This window comes from Callorhinus ursinus, unplaced genomic scaffold, assembly GCF_003265705.2.
Source record: "Callorhinus ursinus isolate GAN/ISIS: 27379988/994484 unplaced genomic scaffold, GSC_fseal_2.0 scaffold29, whole genome shotgun sequence".
NCBI classification, from domain to species: Eukaryota; Metazoa; Chordata; class Mammalia; order Carnivora; family Otariidae; genus Callorhinus; species Callorhinus ursinus.
This window is the reverse complement of record NW_027397091.1, coordinates 15,464,514-15,481,005: the sequence shown is the minus strand read 5'-3', so window position 1 is coordinate 15,481,005 and position 16,492 is coordinate 15,464,514. Positions and strand designations below refer to the sequence as shown.

Here is a 16,492-nt window from a genome sequence, read left to right as displayed (position 1 = left end):
TTACCAGCCATATTTCAATAGGAGGAACCCAAACTCTTTTCAATTTTTGCAATTTCAGTAACACATGTTACAGATTCAAGAAGGTAAGATGAAGGTCAGTCGATCAATCAATCAATGTGTCCCCAAGCAGAGATACAATCATGTACCTCTCGGAAAGGCCTTTTTTTAATTCTACAGTATGCCAACTTAGGACAATCGTCTATATGGAAAGAAATTTAAATGATAAAACAAAAGCAATCCCTTGCAGCTCCCCCAACTAGGAAGAAGCCAGCCTGCTTGGAAACATCTTCAAGGTTTCCAACCTTTCTGACCAGCCAGGTCTGCATGCCCCAGGCTCGGTGCCCCCTCACACGCATTGATGGGACTCAGCAGAGACTGTGGTTGCTGGTGAGCAGAGGGCAGGGCTGTGGGAGGTCAAGAGCCCACCCAGCCTCCATACCCAACCCACCCTCCAGCGGGTTATGCTGCCTTCCTAGTTCAGGAAAGTGAGTGTTCACATTGGAAGAAAAATAAAGGTGATTTCTGTAGCCCAAGAGGTCTGGCCAGGTACCAGCCCTGTCCTGTTGGAAAGCCTGTGTGGCAGGCGAAGTCCCAGGATGCAGGGTCACCAAGCACTCCCACCATGATACCCTGACAAAGATGAACAGCAACAACAAAAACAACATAATGAAGAAGCTCTTACTAAGTTTCTGCTTCTGTTTTAGTAACACTTCAGTATTAACAAAACAGAACTCTAAGTCAACATTTGTTTGATATATCAATGTGACAAAATGAACTAATGACTGGAATAAAGGAGAGGATCTGGGTACCATTTTGGCAACCAGACTCGGAAGCACATCCTTGTGGCAAGTCAACAACGCAAGCCTGGCTCAGTTCATGTAAAAACCGAGATGAAACTAATAGAGATAGGGAACTCACACGTGGAGTTTGAGCCTTAAAAAAAAGAATAAAAAAGTAAAGACCTACACTAAATAAATGTAGTTCTATGAAAAAACGCAAACTTACGGGCATCAACATAATTCTTCCTTATATTGAGAATAATTCTCATTAAATTTGAACCTCAAACTGGAACGTGCAGGAATGAAAAGCCCACCTTGGTGCACCTGCAGTAGGCTGCCTATCCTCCATTTCACCTTCAGGATTCCATAGCACGGATTACTAAAAAGGCTACCCTGTCACTGGAAGTACAAATAAATAAAACCAAACAGAGCTCTTTCCCCACCCACCTCTCTACCCTACGTACTTCTTTCTGATCCTACAGAAGCCATAAATGTCTCAATCCAGGCATTCCAAAGTTTCCAGGCATAGGGATGGATCCCTGATGATAAGACAAGTCTATGGAGAAAGTTATAGGTGAAGTGATGATGATATTCAGAGAAGCATAAAATTAAAAACTCTGGCACCATTTTTCACTGGTCAACTTAGCCCAGCAATGTGTCAATAAACACGTGAGCTAGTTCAAAGATGTGTATTTGAAAGTTCATTTTTTCAACTCCTTCCAGCATTTCAATTAAGTGAGGGTTTCAATCACACTAAATAAATGAAAATATAAATAATTAATGGCAATGCTATGAACTAGGTGGACTCTGGGCCTGAGGGAATAGCCCCTCAATTACAAAATGCCCCTCCCCATCTGCTCACACATACATGCAACCCCCTCTTTGTGAGACCCTGGCAAACACCCCCTACTTAAAAAGGAAGGGCATTTAAATTAAAGCAAGAGCAGGAAGAAGCTTCTCCCATCAGGAATGGCTAAGGAGGGTGTTGAAATCTCCCAATATCTAGCCATCCACAGAAGAACTCATGCACTAGCAATCTTTTCTAGGTAATCATCAGCATGTTCCTCCCAGAATCGTGTTCTTCTGCAAGAATGCAACAGGGAAGAGAGCTTCTAGCTGGTGGTTCTGCTACTGCTTCCATGCCCTGTTCCCTTTGGAAATATCTTTCAGAGCAAACACATTATGCTCTTGTTGCAACTTCTTCTGTCAGAATACATCATGGGACCCACAGAGCAGCCTATAAATGTATGGGGCATGCTGCCGATGCAGCCACAGAAAAGCATGCGGAGGCTGCACTGCCAGTTCCAAGAACAAGCAGAGACCTGGTTAAGGCAGGCAGACCACCAGTCACCTTTACCAGCTCAGGCTTCACGAACAACAAGTAACTGCATCACCCAAACAGAGCTCTGGGACTCGTGAAAATAAGAATCTACCCCTCACTGAAGTGGAAGTTTGGGAACAACAACCAAGAATGCCTCCTCCCCTCCGCATCCTTAAAGGTCAGTGAAAACCTCTGATCCCCTGGGAGGCCGGCCTGGCTTGACCGCCCCAGCAGTGGCATCGGCCTTCTCGGAACCTGGGACATTCACAGACAGCACAGCTCACCGGCCCATGACACAGAAGTCCAAAACAAACTACGCAACCCAGGCTCACCTCCTGGGACATGGCAGTGAACAAGACCAAGGGAGCTTGAGTTCTAGGAGTGCAATGGACAGAGGAAGAACAAGGAAACAAGCAGATAATAACAGAAGGCCAAGTGCTATGAAATTAATCATCAGGGTATGGTGACAGAGTAGCTGGCAGGGGCTTGCTCGGGACCTGATGGGATCAGAGGATCCCTTCTGAGGAGGAAACACGGACACTGAGACAGGAGCCAGAGGTAGGAAAGAGCTCAGTCTGTTCTCAGAGCAGGTAAGGTGTAGGGACCAAGGGGCAGATGGCTGAGGAGCAGGGTGGACGGAGCCACAGAAGCCTGGGCACTCAGGCATGCTAAGTGACAGGAGGGAACTTAGATAATCTAAAAGCATCTGGAAGGCGCTGAAGGGCCTTAAGGAAGAACAGGACATGATAGTCTTGTGACCCGTCCTACGCTGTCATATACTACTCTTTACCCCCCTTGCTGTTATTAACCTTCCAGGTTTACATTGCCCCAGATCTACCCCTGGGAGCAGGGACTGGGTTGCAGGACTTCTTTCTCTCCATCAGGTGCCCAGTATACTGTCATGTACTAAAAAGACACTTGATGCATAAATACACACACACACACACACACACACACACACACAGAGAGCACGCATTTGTCCAGATGGTTTAAAGAACCTGTATTTTTTTTAAGATTCGTATTAGTTATTTATTGGCGGGGGGGGGGGAGCAGAAGCGAAGAGGGAGAAGCAGACTCCCTGCTGAGCAGAGAGCCTGACATGGGGCTCGATCCCAGGACTCCGGGATCATGACCTGAGCTGAAGGCAGCCCCTAAAGAACCTGTATTTTAAAACTTGCCAAAAGAACTATTTCTCTATAATGTACATAGTTTTCACTACTAATTGGATTATATTGAGAAAATAAAACATTTGGAATTAAAAGCTCAACTGATAAAAAGGCATGCTTATCTATCAGTGAAAACAATTTGGCTGCAGTCTTCCTACCAACACAAAAGCAAGCAAATTAGCTATTTGCCCAAAGAGGAACCCCCTTATTTTTTTTTATTATGTTCACTTAGCCTGCATATACTACATCATTAGTTTTTGATGTAGGGTTCAATGATTCATTAGTTGCGTGTAACACCCAGTCTTCCTGAGAATGGAAAGGCAGAGACGGACCACAGGCAAAGAGGCTGGCCCCCACCATCACCAGGGCCCTTGCATGTCTACTTGTCGCCACCTACTGGAGAGCGAGAGGACACAGATCTGCGCGCAGTCACAGGGTCTGAGACTCCGGGGCCAGTTAACGAGTAAAACAAATGAAATTAATACAGCATAATACATGCATTTGAAGAGAACGTTCCTAAAAGAAAGACTCAGAAATAACTAAAATAAAAGGCTTTCTTGGGGCGCCTGGCTGGCTCAGTCAGTGGAGCACGTGACTCTTGATCTCAGGTTTGTGAGTTCAAGCCCCACAGGTGTACAAGCCCCACATGTGTAGAGATTACTTAAAAATAAAACAATAAAAAAAAAAAGACTTTCTTACTCTAATAAGCTAGCATGCCTCATTAGATGTTAAAAAGAAATCATGCTTATATATCTTTATGTTATAAAGAGGAGGCACTGATTTAGAATGAAAACACAAATTGGACTAAAATTTTTCTCCAAATAGAGTTAAAGCAGACTAATAGATCAGAACTACAAGACAGCAATCACACCAAACTAGAGAGAGTGAGCAGAGGCAAGAGGAAACTGGGAGAGAACCACCGGTGTCCCAGAAAACAAGATTCAAGACCATGCAAGCGGCAACAGTGGTAGGAGCTGCTGAGCGGCCAGATCAGTGCCTACCAGGCACGGAATCAGGCAACATGGAGCTCAGGGGGCCTGGGCAGGAGCCTCTGCAGATTACAGTACACTGAGCAGGCGGCAAGCAGAAAGGAAATGGAGGCATTTCTCAACTGGAATGCTCGGGAATATTTAAAAGCCACAGGAATTAGCTGGATGAGTGAGAGAGACAGACTGACCAGACAAGAGGACAAAGGGCTTAATGGAGGCTGCCAGGAAGGTAAAGGGGAGGCCGGGAGGGGCGCCACACCCCAGGCTGGTCTGGCTCCACCAGATACAGGCTCACAGGGCCTTGCTTGTAGAAGGGCTCACCCTTGGCTTCATGATCCGCTGTGACTGTCCTGAAATTCATTATAATTTTTTAACAAGGGGCCCCCTCATTTTCATTTGGCACTGGGCCCCACAAATTATAGAGGCAGTCCTGGCCCAGGGGAGGCACTGGCCTCAGCACAAAGAAGGGCAGCTCTGCTACATACACAGGAAGAGGGGGGTGGAGAAGCAAGGTCAATGCCATCCGATGGCTTCTTTGTGAAGCAGAAAGACAGCCATCTGTTATGAACAAGCAATAGAGCAGATGAGGGGGAAAGGTTAATAATACTCCACGTAGGGTGGAGAATTTGGCCGACTTCATCTTAACCAAGGGATCGAGGTTAACACCACCTGTAATAAGACAGATCAGTCTCATGTACTTCTCTATGATGCACTGAGAAAGGCACATCACTATTGTGCTATTTGATATTCCTGTCAAAACACATAACCTCAGTGTAATCAGAGAGCCCAAACTGAGGAATCTTCAACAAAACGCCAGTACTCTTGAAAATCGTTAAGGTCATGAAAGACAAGGAAAGACTGAGGAGCTGTCACAGGTTAGAGAAGAGAAATAACAATTAAATGCAATGTTGATTACCCTGAAATAAAAAAAGGACATTAGAAGAAAAAAAAAAAAAAAACTAGTGAAATTTAAGTAAGGTTTGTAGTGTAGTTAATGATGTGGGAAACAAAGGCAAAAGAAAAGTTAAAATTTCCTCACTATTCACAGCCCCCTGACACGTCCTTGAAACAGGCAGAGTGACATTCCTGTAGGAACTCAGCTGCCTGGATGTTAATACTTTGCTAAGGGCAAAAGACAATCTCAGCTTAACTTTATCCCAACCTCCCAGATCCTTTAACATATAAAAATTCGTTTCGAAATTTCCTTTATCTCTACCCCCAAGATACATGTTAGCAATCATCCTCCAAGCATATGGCCCACTGATATCCATCTACCGGGTCTCATGACTAGGGTTTTACTGGTAATAAATGACCTTTTACTAACAATAGCTAGCCCCCTCTGGTTCCTGGAATCCTTGCTTCCAAAATTCCTTAGAGACTTACCAGCGCCCTCCCAACTTGAACGTATATCATCAGTTGCTCTTCACAACTCCAGTGCAGCTCCTTCTGCCCGCGGGTCCTGTCCCCATGCTTTAATTAAACTCCCTTTTTGCACTGAAGACGTCTCAAGAATTCTTTCTTGGCCATTGGCTCCAAACCCCAACATTCCTCCATCAATTAACGATATTACATCAGTATTAATCTCAGCGTTCCATCAGTGTACTATGATTATGTAAGGCAATAAAGTTAGTGGGAGCTGGGTAAAGCGTCCAGCGGAACTGTGACTCCAACTTCTCCTCATGTCTCCAATTATTTCAAAATAAAACATTTAGGGTGCCTGGGTGGCTCAGTCGTTAAGCGTCTGCCTTCGGCTCAGGTCATGATCCCAGTGTCCTGGGATCGAGTCCCACATCGGGGGTCCCTGCTCAGCGGGAAGCCTGCTTCTCCCTCTCCCACTCCCCCTGCTTGTGTTCCTGCTCTCACTGTCTCTCTCTGTCAAATAAATAAATAAAATCTTTTAAATAAATAAATAAATAAATAAAAATAAAACATTTAAATTTTCATGTGGATTTTTCACTTGTGATTTTCTTTAATGTTACAGTTATTCCAGGAACTTCAATTACCACCTTTGAAGTCCAGCACTACTATATAAGACATGTTCCTGCTTCTCTATCAACCCAAAGTATCAGCAACAAGTAAGAAAGGTTATGTTCCCCTTAAAAATAATAACTTGGAACTAAGAAAAAAACAAAACAAAACAGTCAAACAAAGAAACAAAAAAATCACCCACGGGTAAACTGCTTATTTTTTTAGTTTCAATAAATGGAATAAAAATTTTAAAAATAAAAATAAACCACGGCCCCCAAAGCACAGGAACCACAGGCATTTTTCTCCAAAAATGGCTGGGAGGTGGCAAGCATTCAGAGACTATTAGATTTCTCTTCAAAAAACAATGTCAGTGACCTCAGATCTTAGGCAATAATTTTTTGCTTCCTGATTTTGAAAACTGGGTTTGCCTCTTGGTTCTGCCTCTTAGCAGCTATGTGACCTTAAGTTACTGCTTAAGCATGGTGCCCCTATTTCCTCATCATACCCTATGATAAAGATTAAATTACTTACTACATTTTAAAAAAAAGAAACATTAGAGCAGCATCAGCACATAGGAAACTATATTGGGAGAGGCAGGGATGAAATTAGGATGACACGAGATTTGGGCCTGGCTGACAAGGTAAATGGTAATCCCATGAATTTAGGAAAAAAGAAAACAGAGGGAATGTGTGGAGGTGGGGTGGCAGGAGTTTCCTTTTAGCTTTCTGCATTGGAGAGGACCATCAACTGCAGGCTGTGAATTGACTTAAACCAGTCTGATTTTGCATAACTATTAGGTTTTTCTCGGTTGATAACAGTAAGCACCCAAAGAGGAGGAGAGTCTGCTATCCTACTCTGGACGGTATCAGGTTATACTGATGGCAAGTCTTAGATCAACTTCGGCCATACACACAGACCTTCATATTTAAAATGTGAATTTATAAGCAAGTAGGCACAAAATAATTCACATCAGCTATTTTGTAAGGCTGACAGAGTTAGTACTCTGTCCCACTGGCTGTCACAATAACATCTTCGTAAGAAGTTCTGCAGCGGCAGATGCATGAGGCAACCAGTCCTCAGACCCGTGCTGGACAGGGGACTATTTTGATATCAGACATTGTCCAAAAGGATTCAGACTATGGGCTGCTATCTTCTCCTACTCTATTCTTGTGAAAAGAGTATCTCAAAAGTATTTTATTCAATAAATATCAATGAAAGAAACGTTATAACTTTGAACAGGTCATACAGCTTTATATTTATCTAATACTTCCCCCACTTACTGCATCATTTCACTTCACAGCATCCTAGGAAGGGAGGGAGGGTAAGGGGAGAAGGAAGAACAGAAATGTCCCTTCGGTTCTCACTCCTCTGCCTGCTCCCACGTGTCTCGAAGGCTATTAAGTGGACACATTAATTAAAGCCTCAAGAAGTGTTAAGCATCTATAAGAACCATACAGGTTGCAAAAACTATCACAGATGTCCTTTCTCTATTTTAATTAAAATTCTTCCTCAAAGCTTAGAGAGCTGGCAGCAAATCCAGGTCAGACAGTACTTTAGAAAAATAAGGATTTACAAAGAACCTCGGGAGGCACAGGTACCCACACCTGGGACAAAACCCACTCTTGGTAACTGTTCCAAACCCGTGCAGAGGCCAGGTCAGGGCTCAGCGGAGCTGTGCCACTACTCTGCTGCCACCCAGTGGCATGTGGGGGCTAAGGCACCTCGCAGCGGGGAAGAGCTGGGCTCTTGGAAAGGACATTTTCTCTGGAATCCAAAGTCAGGAAGAGGTAAGGGAGAAGTGCTGTCCAGCCTACCACAGCACCAAGGAGATGCAGTGTAAACAGATGCATTCTTGGGAAGGGATGTATTAAAAGAGATATTAGGTTGCTACAATGAAGTCTTTCCTCCACCTCAGACTGAGAACTGCTTGAGGGACTCAATCAAAGCTAAAAGCCAGGAGACAGACCCCAACAGAGTCCAGGCTTACCTGCTTTGGGTCAGAGGTAGCAGCACCAGGAGCCGGGGACTCCAATTCTATGGTCACAGGCCCATCATTCTGAATGTGGACTTGCATGTAGGCACCAAACTTGCCATCTGAAAGAGCAACACAAACAGTTATGAGAGGTTTCTCTTTCTAAAAAGTCACCTAGATCAATGTAATCAGAAACATGAAGAGTAGGACTAGCCAGTAAACACAGGAAAAGGTGGTCAACACCGTAAGTAGGGAGGGAAATGCAAAATTAAACAGGAGAGGTGCCACTGTAAGCCCTACATACTTGGCAAGAATGAAAAGATCTGGGAACACCAGGGTCGGGAAATGTGGGCTTACAGGACTATAGAATGGGGGGAAGGTAAATTGATTTAACCACTTTGGGGGGCATTGTGATGCTTGAACAAACTCTACAACTCTGGAATTCCACCTTGGTGAGTCTACTCAGAAATTCTTACACAAAATCAAAACCACATTGAGGTACCACCTTACACCTTACACCTTACAAGGTGTAAGGTACACCTTACACAAGATACCATTAGAATGGCAAAAACTGACAAGGCAAGAAACAACAAATGTTGGAGAGGCTGTGGAGAAAGGGGAACCCTCTTACACTGTTGGTACAGCCACTTTGGAAAACAGTGTGGAGGTGCCTCAAAAAGTTAAAAATAGAGCCACCCTATGACCCAGCAATTGCACTCCTGGGTATTTACCCCAAAGACACAAATGTAGTGAAAAGAAGAGCCATATGCACCCCAATGTTCATAGCGGCAATGTCCGCAATAGCCAAACTGTGGAAAGAGCCAAGACGCCCTTCAACAGATGAATGGATAAAGAAGATGTGGTCCATATACACAATGGAATATTACTCAGCCATCAGAAAGGATGAATACCCAACTTTCGCATGAACATGGATGGGACTGGAGGAGATTATGCTAAGTGAAATAAGTCAAGCAGAGAAAATCAATTATTATATGGTTTCACTTATTTGTGGAACATAAGAAATAGCAGGGAGGACATCAGGAGAAGGAAGGGAAAAATGAAGGGGGGGAATCGGAGGGAGAGATGAACCATGAGAGACTATGGACTCGGAGAAACAAACTGAGGGTTCTAGAGGGGAGGGGGTGGGGGTATGGGTTAGCCCGGTGATGGGTATTAAGGAGGGTACGTACTGCATGGAGCAAACAATGAATCATGGATCACCACATCAAAAACTAATGATGTACTATATGGTGACTAACATAACATAAAAAAAAAAAGGATGCTCGAGGGTGTTCAGTCTGGCAGTGTTTATAACAGAAAAAATGGACAGAATCTGTCCCTCACTGGGGGGATGAATGCATAAACTCTAATTCCTCAGTGGAATACTATGTGGCAGCCACATGGGTCAACAAGGCAAATCTCACACATGATGTGATATTTAAAAAGTCACTTGCTGGGCCGCCTGGGTGGCTCAGTTGGTTAAGGGTTTGACCCTTGATTTCAGCTCAAGTCATGACCTTAGGGTCATGGGATCACGCCCCATGTTGGGGGGGTCCACACTCAGCAGGGAGTCCACTGCAGATCTCTGTCTCTCTCCCCCCCTTGCCCCTCCCCCCACTTGCATGTGTGCACATGTGCATGCTCTCTCTAAATTAATAAATCTTTAAAAAAAAAAGTAACTTGCAACAAAGACATATCATTTTAAACCATTTATTCATTTATATGACACTTTCAAATATCCAAAACAAGTTATATTATTTATGGAGATATATATATATATAAATGAAAAAAACATGAGCAGGAAAGAGAAAAGCCAAACACGGGACAAGAACCACATTCATACCGAAGAGAAGGCAGGGGATGGTGGGATTTGAGAGAGACAGACCTCAGACCAACATGACTAGCTGGGTAGTGAGTACACTAGCATCTATTTTCTGTATGTTTCATAATCAAAATTTTCAAACAAGTTAACTATAAAAGGAAAAGGGTGAGGTGGGAAGGGAGGGAGGGCCTGCTCCCTCACGGTGCGAACCATCCCAGGCTCCCTAGGATTCCTTTCAAAATGGCCACGGGCTGCCCCGGAAAGAGCTCCTCTCTGCGTCCTGGTCCAAACCTGCTAACACCCAAACCCACTCAATCATGTCTGACCAATCCCCAAATGCTGAATTACATTTATAAAGAAAGCCAAGAATACGCCTTTAGAGATGATGCCGTGGAGTATGAGAATGTTGACTCCATCCATCCAAGTACCGCTGATAAGCCCCGGGCTTAAACACTGCCGATGACACATACAGACACTTACTCCAGGGGACACACTGGTCTTGACAATTTATCAATTAAATTTACTCATATTAAATTTATCAATTTAAATCCAAAGTAAGAAAAGAGTTGGGTCCAGAATTAAAATAGTATGAGTCCTCAGAAACAGAACTATCAGGAACTCTTCTGCTGCCACCTACCATTAAGGAACAAAGAGAGCATATGAGACCCAGTCCACATGTGAAAACCACTCACTGCTTTTCACTCACAGCAACCATATGCCAGGCATGGTGCTAGAGACCACAGACTCAGCTCCCAGGCACAGACAGCCCTGGCACTCATGAACCCTGTGGTCCAGGATGGGGGACAGCTGGGCACATCGTGGTGACAATGCAGTATGGCAGAGACCTTGAGGGATTCTGGCTCTGGAGACCAGAGAAGGGTCCGAGTCCTCCTTGGGGAGGGACGGAATCAGAAAGGCTTCTTGGATGAGGCTACACAGGGTGCAGGACTTGAAGGACAACCAGCACACAGGCTGGAAGAGAGGGACAGGCCCAGCCCTCACAAACTCTGAGGCTTTGGACAACTTTCTTAACCTCCCAATGGCTCAGTTTCTTGCCTGTATCACAGGGATGCTAACAAGAGGACCTAAAACATGGGGAAAATTTAATGAGACCGTGCATGCAAGTGCTTGGGACGACGGCTCACACACGGTGTGTGTAAAATCAGCATTTGCTCTTATTGTTATAAAAAGTCATGTTCAAGGCTTGTTCATGTTCATTGTTATAAAAAGTCCTGTTCAAGAGGTTCCATACAACCATAACCATGCTTCCCAAACTGTGCCCTGCCACGTATTCCTTGAACAAAGAATGCTACAGTCACATACTTTTGGAAAACCACATTTGTTTGAACTCTCCTTCAGAGAATCACAAAGCACAGCAGCATGTAACAGACTCTCAAGATGTCCTTGGGTAGGGGCGCCTGGGTGGCTCAGTCGTTAAGTGTCTGCCTTCGGCTCAGGCCATGATCCCAGGGCCCTGGGATCGAGCCCCGCGTCAGGCTCCCTGCTCAGCGGGAAGCCTGCTTCTCCCTCTCCCACTCCCCCTGCTTGTGTTCCCTCTCTCGCTGTGTCTCTCTCTGTCAAATAAATAAAATATTAAAAAAAAAAAAAGATGTCCTTGAGTAGAGAAACCTATTTAGTTTCTTTACCCTGGTAGTTCCCAAACTCCCCTGGGCAAGGAGCCCCAATTTCACACAAAACATCCTTTACAGAGCAGATGACCCTCTGAGAGAGACCAAGGAAAAGAAAAGCACCAAATAGACACACTAGGCCAGGGCAGGCCAGCCTGGGGCCTCCCTGGCTCCCTTCCTGGAGAGCGGCTCTGCTCTCAGGTCCTGGGCTCCCTCAGACACCAGACCACTACCGCATGAGGTGACCTCCATGCACCTCTGCTCCTGCCACCACAACCACACAATTTCCATCTCGGACTCCTCTCCCCAGTATCACTCCCTCCACTGATCCTTACCTCATGGAGGGTCTTAGCAAAATGGGCATACCAACGGCTGGTTCTCTTCAATGCTCAGGCAGCAGCATTAGAAACTACATTAGAAGCACCCAAGCTGTTTGCCATTTTTACAGGCAAGATTAACCACAGCCCTATCGCGCAGCCAAACGTGCTCAAACAATGGTGACTTTTCTTCAACTCCTATCAAATTGAAGCGGCCATTTAAATCTACAGGGCTTTTGTTCTATCCATGTCAGACTAGCTAAAAAGACATCAGCTGGGAAGGAAATCATGTGTTTAATTGCATGCTAAAATTATGGCTACAATTAGTAGCAAATTTCAGCCGCTGCTCTCCTCAGGGAAGCTGAAGGCAGATTCAGGAGGAAAGGAATTATTTCCGACCTTGAATTTCTGTTGCCAGGATATACAGCATACGCTTCACCATGTTTATCACTCCAAGTAGCAAGAAATTTATTTTCTTTTCCAGTTTTTCTTCAGTTATGAACAGAACTATTATCTGAATTTCCATTTGTACAGACAATAAATCCAAAGACATGTTTTAAGAGGTCTTAAAATGGGAACATTTTTTCCAGTTCAAATCAAAGAGTAAAGCCCCATGAAAAATTATACTGGCCAGAGGAAATAAAAACATTTTTAAAAATAATCTTAAAAAACAGAAACATATCTGCAGAACTACCGCTGGGCTCCAGTGGTGATATAATCAAGTCGTCCTTAACTCAAAGTCCCAGGGTTCTGTCCAGAGCCAGAGAGGCACATGTCAGGCATGTCTGTGCCACGCGTTTCCAGCTGGAGCCCCAAACCTGCTGTGACCTGGTTTCCAGCAGCCACTGTCCAAGGCCTCTACCGGCTCTACATCAGTGCACCCCATTCACCTGCGAAGGCTGACATCCCACCCCTTTGAACAATACTTGATGATGGTCACCACTCCCCGAGAAGCCCTGCCCCACCTCTCCATGCCCTGGCTGGTTCAAGGATGACAGCAGGACAGTCACCACAAGGAGGATGCATGTTAGTACAGGCATGGCCCTGGGCCCACAGTCTGGCAGTCAGGGTGCAGGAAATCTGGGTCCCTGTTACTGCTGTCACTCCCACCGCTGTCCATGGTAGAATATGGGCAAATGGGGGTGGGGGCAGGGGACAAGAAAACCACACTGAAAGAACATGCTACTGAAGAAAAATGGAGAACAAAGGGCCTGATGGTTTCTTGGACGGGCTGGGAGCAAGCCCATACACTTTCCACAGCCAGCCTGCACAGCCATGACCAGGCTGAGAGTTGGCCTACCTCTGGGGACAGGTCCTGAGCCTTGGGCCAGCCCACCTGAGCACATCCCCAAAGGCAGCTCCCCCTGTCACTAAGGCAAAGTCCTCACCACCCAGGCTTCCTCTTCGTTCTATTTAAAGCTGTTCAGAGCCTGGGCAGGCAGGGAAGAAGGTTACTGATGGAGGCTCCAACATTAGGTACACCAGCTGGGAACCAAGAAATCAAGCAAATGTGTGGAACCGGGGGACTCAAAATAAGCATGTGGCCAGGCAAGGGCCACTGCAGCTAATGGAGTTTGGTCTAGACCCACAAGCTTGCATCACGCCTGGAGCCTGGGGGAGTGGACCCTGGTGGGCCACAGGCACTAGGGTAGCTCTGTCCGCCAGCATGGAACTGCTCCTCTGAGGGTAGAGTGCCCCCGGCGCCACCTCCCCAGAGGGCTCAGCTGATTCGGGGCACCACCAGGAGGGCACAGATTCCCCAGTGGGCTGATCTGGCTCAAGGGAGCCTATGAAGCAGAGGCCAGGGCTCTGGGAGCTATCAGCAAAGACCAGCAGCTCCAGCAACGGCATTTCCTAAATGACTTGGCTGGGGAAAGGATTCAGTTGCAGGAAAAGGGGCACATGACAGGCCCTGTCAGCCACATTAGACCTCAGTCAGCAGCATCAGAAACACTGGCAGGTTCCATTCCACATCCAGGGCCATGGAGGGAACTGGAAAGGCAATTCCTGGAATCCCATGGCTCCTCCTCAGGCTCAAGTCCCCCTTATCAGGGGTCTCTGCTTGTTTCTGCCATTGTTCAATCCACTCAAGAGAAACACCTCCTCCAGGCAGCAGATGTCTCAGGTCTGGGACTCCATGGCCAGAGGAACTGGGGAACAGGCCCTGTGGCCCAGGATGGAAATGAAAGTGCCTACTCCCAGGTGAGGGCATCTGCCACCAAGTGACCACCCCAATTCCAAACCAAAGAGCTGGAAACAGGAGCTGCCAGGGGAAATAGCCCAAAATTAACCTCTCTCTGGGTTAAATTCTCATCTGAGCTGAAGTTCTGAAGACAGATTCAAGGCAACTGGCATAGCCCTCCTCACCTAACAGGGAGGCTGAAGGCAAGGTTTTCTCTGGCCATCAGGCTTTGCTTGGACATCTCTGGTCTTTGCTGGGGTCCCAGGCATGGCATCATTCTGCTCGGGATAACTGCATGGAAGCCTCCCTGGTCTCCTCATTGAGGCAGTGTTTGAGGCCCCAGAGGACCTACATGGAGCCTTGTGCAGGGCTGGTGCAGATGTGCTGGAAGAGCCTGGACCCCACCAGGCAAGGACACCCTTCCATCGAGAGCAGCAAAATAAGAAACCAGGAAGAACGGCTTCTGAGCTCATCAGACCATGGGGTTTGAATTTAGACTTTAATTCCTTTATACCTGAATATGATACAGAATTTAAACTTGACCTAAAAGTTTTCCCTGGGACTGTAATAATGGAAGAAGGTTTACATTCAAGTTCAGTGCATCTCCATGTTGTTGGCATTTTATTATGAGTTTCCTATGTATTATATTAAAGGAGTGTATTAATATCATCACTTAGCCTCACTGTAGAACCTCTGGTGTGCTGGGTTGGGTGATATGACTGGACATGGTTTGGGACACAGGCTAGGGAATAAGTCTTCACTTTTGGAAGAGAATGGCCTTGGAGTGGCTTCACAGCAGGGTTCTAACCCAGTTCAGAGTCTCTAGGAAGAAAAAACATATATATGGCAGAAGTAGCCTCAGAGAGGCTCAAAGGCAGACTGGAAGGACTAAACCTGTAAACTCTAACCCTCCCCTAAGCGGGGAGCCCCCATGGCCACAAAACAGTCAAAGGAGGTAAGAGAATATGCTAGAGGGTGATTATCATCATGCACCACAGGATTCATGAATTTATACAATGAGTGTGATCCAAATAAACATAATACAGATTATTTTCTGGAGCTAGACAAGCTGATTTAAAAATTCATACAGAAAAACAATTAAGAATAGGCAGGAAAACTCCAAAGAGCAATGTGGGTGAGACTCACCTTACCCAATATGAAAGCACACCAAAATCCTCAATAACTGAAAGTGTGTCTTCATCATATAAACAGACCAAAAAAAAAAGACTAGAAACAAAACTTAATAGCTCATAAACACATACAGGAATTCATATGGGATAAAGTCAGAATCTCAGATTAGTGGAGGTAAAGATGGTTTTTCAAATAAATGTTTTGGGAAACCATTTCATAACCACCTGAGAAAAATAAACTTTGGATCTATGTTTTACATTGTATACAAGATAAACTCCAAAGGGATCTAGGATTTCAAAATAAAAAATGAAAGCATAAAAGCACTAGGGGGGAAAATAGCCAGATTTCTTTGTAACTTTGGAGTAGGAAATGTCATAGAAATCCTAAGAAGCTATGATTCAAAATCCAGCAGACATTTCAAAAAATTAATATCAGAAATGTCTGTCCTTGGGGCACCTGAGTGGCTCAGTCAGTTAAGCGTCTGACTCTTGATCTCAGCTCAGGTCTTGATCTTAGGGTCGTGCGTCAAGCCTCATGTTGGGCTCCACACTAGGCATGGAGCCTACTTAAAAAAAAAAACAAAAACACAGGGGCACCTGGGTGACTCATTGGTTGAGCATCCAACTCTTAGTTCTGGTTCAGGTCATGATCTCAGGGTCATGGCTCCGAGCTCCACATGGAATCTGCTTGGGATTCTCTCTCCCCGCCCCCGCCCCCTCTCCCTCCCCCCCCTTCTCTTTCTCTCTCTCTCTCTCTAAAATAAATAAATAAAATTTTTAAGAGGAAGAGAGGGCAGGAGGGAGGGAGGCAGGCAGGCAGGCAGGCGCCTGGGTGGTCCAGCCGGTTAAGTGTCTGCCTGCAGCTCAGGATCATCTCAGGGTCCTGGGATCAAGCCCCACATTGGGTTCCCTGCTCAGCGGGGAGTCTGCTTGTCCCTTTCCCCCTTCCCCTTCCCCCTGCTCATGCTCTCTCTCACTCTTTCTCTCTCTCAAATAAATAAATTAAATCTTTTAAAATAAATAAATTAAATTAAAAAAAAAAGAAAGGTCTATCCAGCAAACAACCCTTAAAGCAAGGACAAAGGACAAATGACAAAATGGATGAAAAATATCTGCAACTCACAGCACATATTAAAAGCTCACAGAAATAAAGAACCTGATCAAAACACATGAACAGTTCATAGGAAAGGAAATACAAATCATGCAAAGATCTGAAAA

The 16,492-nt window shown here is 45.3% G+C and overlaps 1 protein-coding gene across 1 annotated transcript in view; it reads right to left on the bottom strand.

Moving 5' to 3' along the window:
• DTD1 (D-aminoacyl-tRNA deacylase 1) overlaps window positions 1-16,492 on the bottom strand; it is a 144,107-nt gene that overhangs the window by 108,650 nt on the left and 18,965 nt on the right. Inside the window, exon 4 of the mRNA XM_025876930.2 lies at window positions 8,211-8,317. Within this exon, the coding sequence (XP_025732715.1) occupies window positions 8,211-8,317 (107 nt within the window). The remainder of the gene's footprint in view (window positions 1-8,210; window positions 8,318-16,492) is intronic.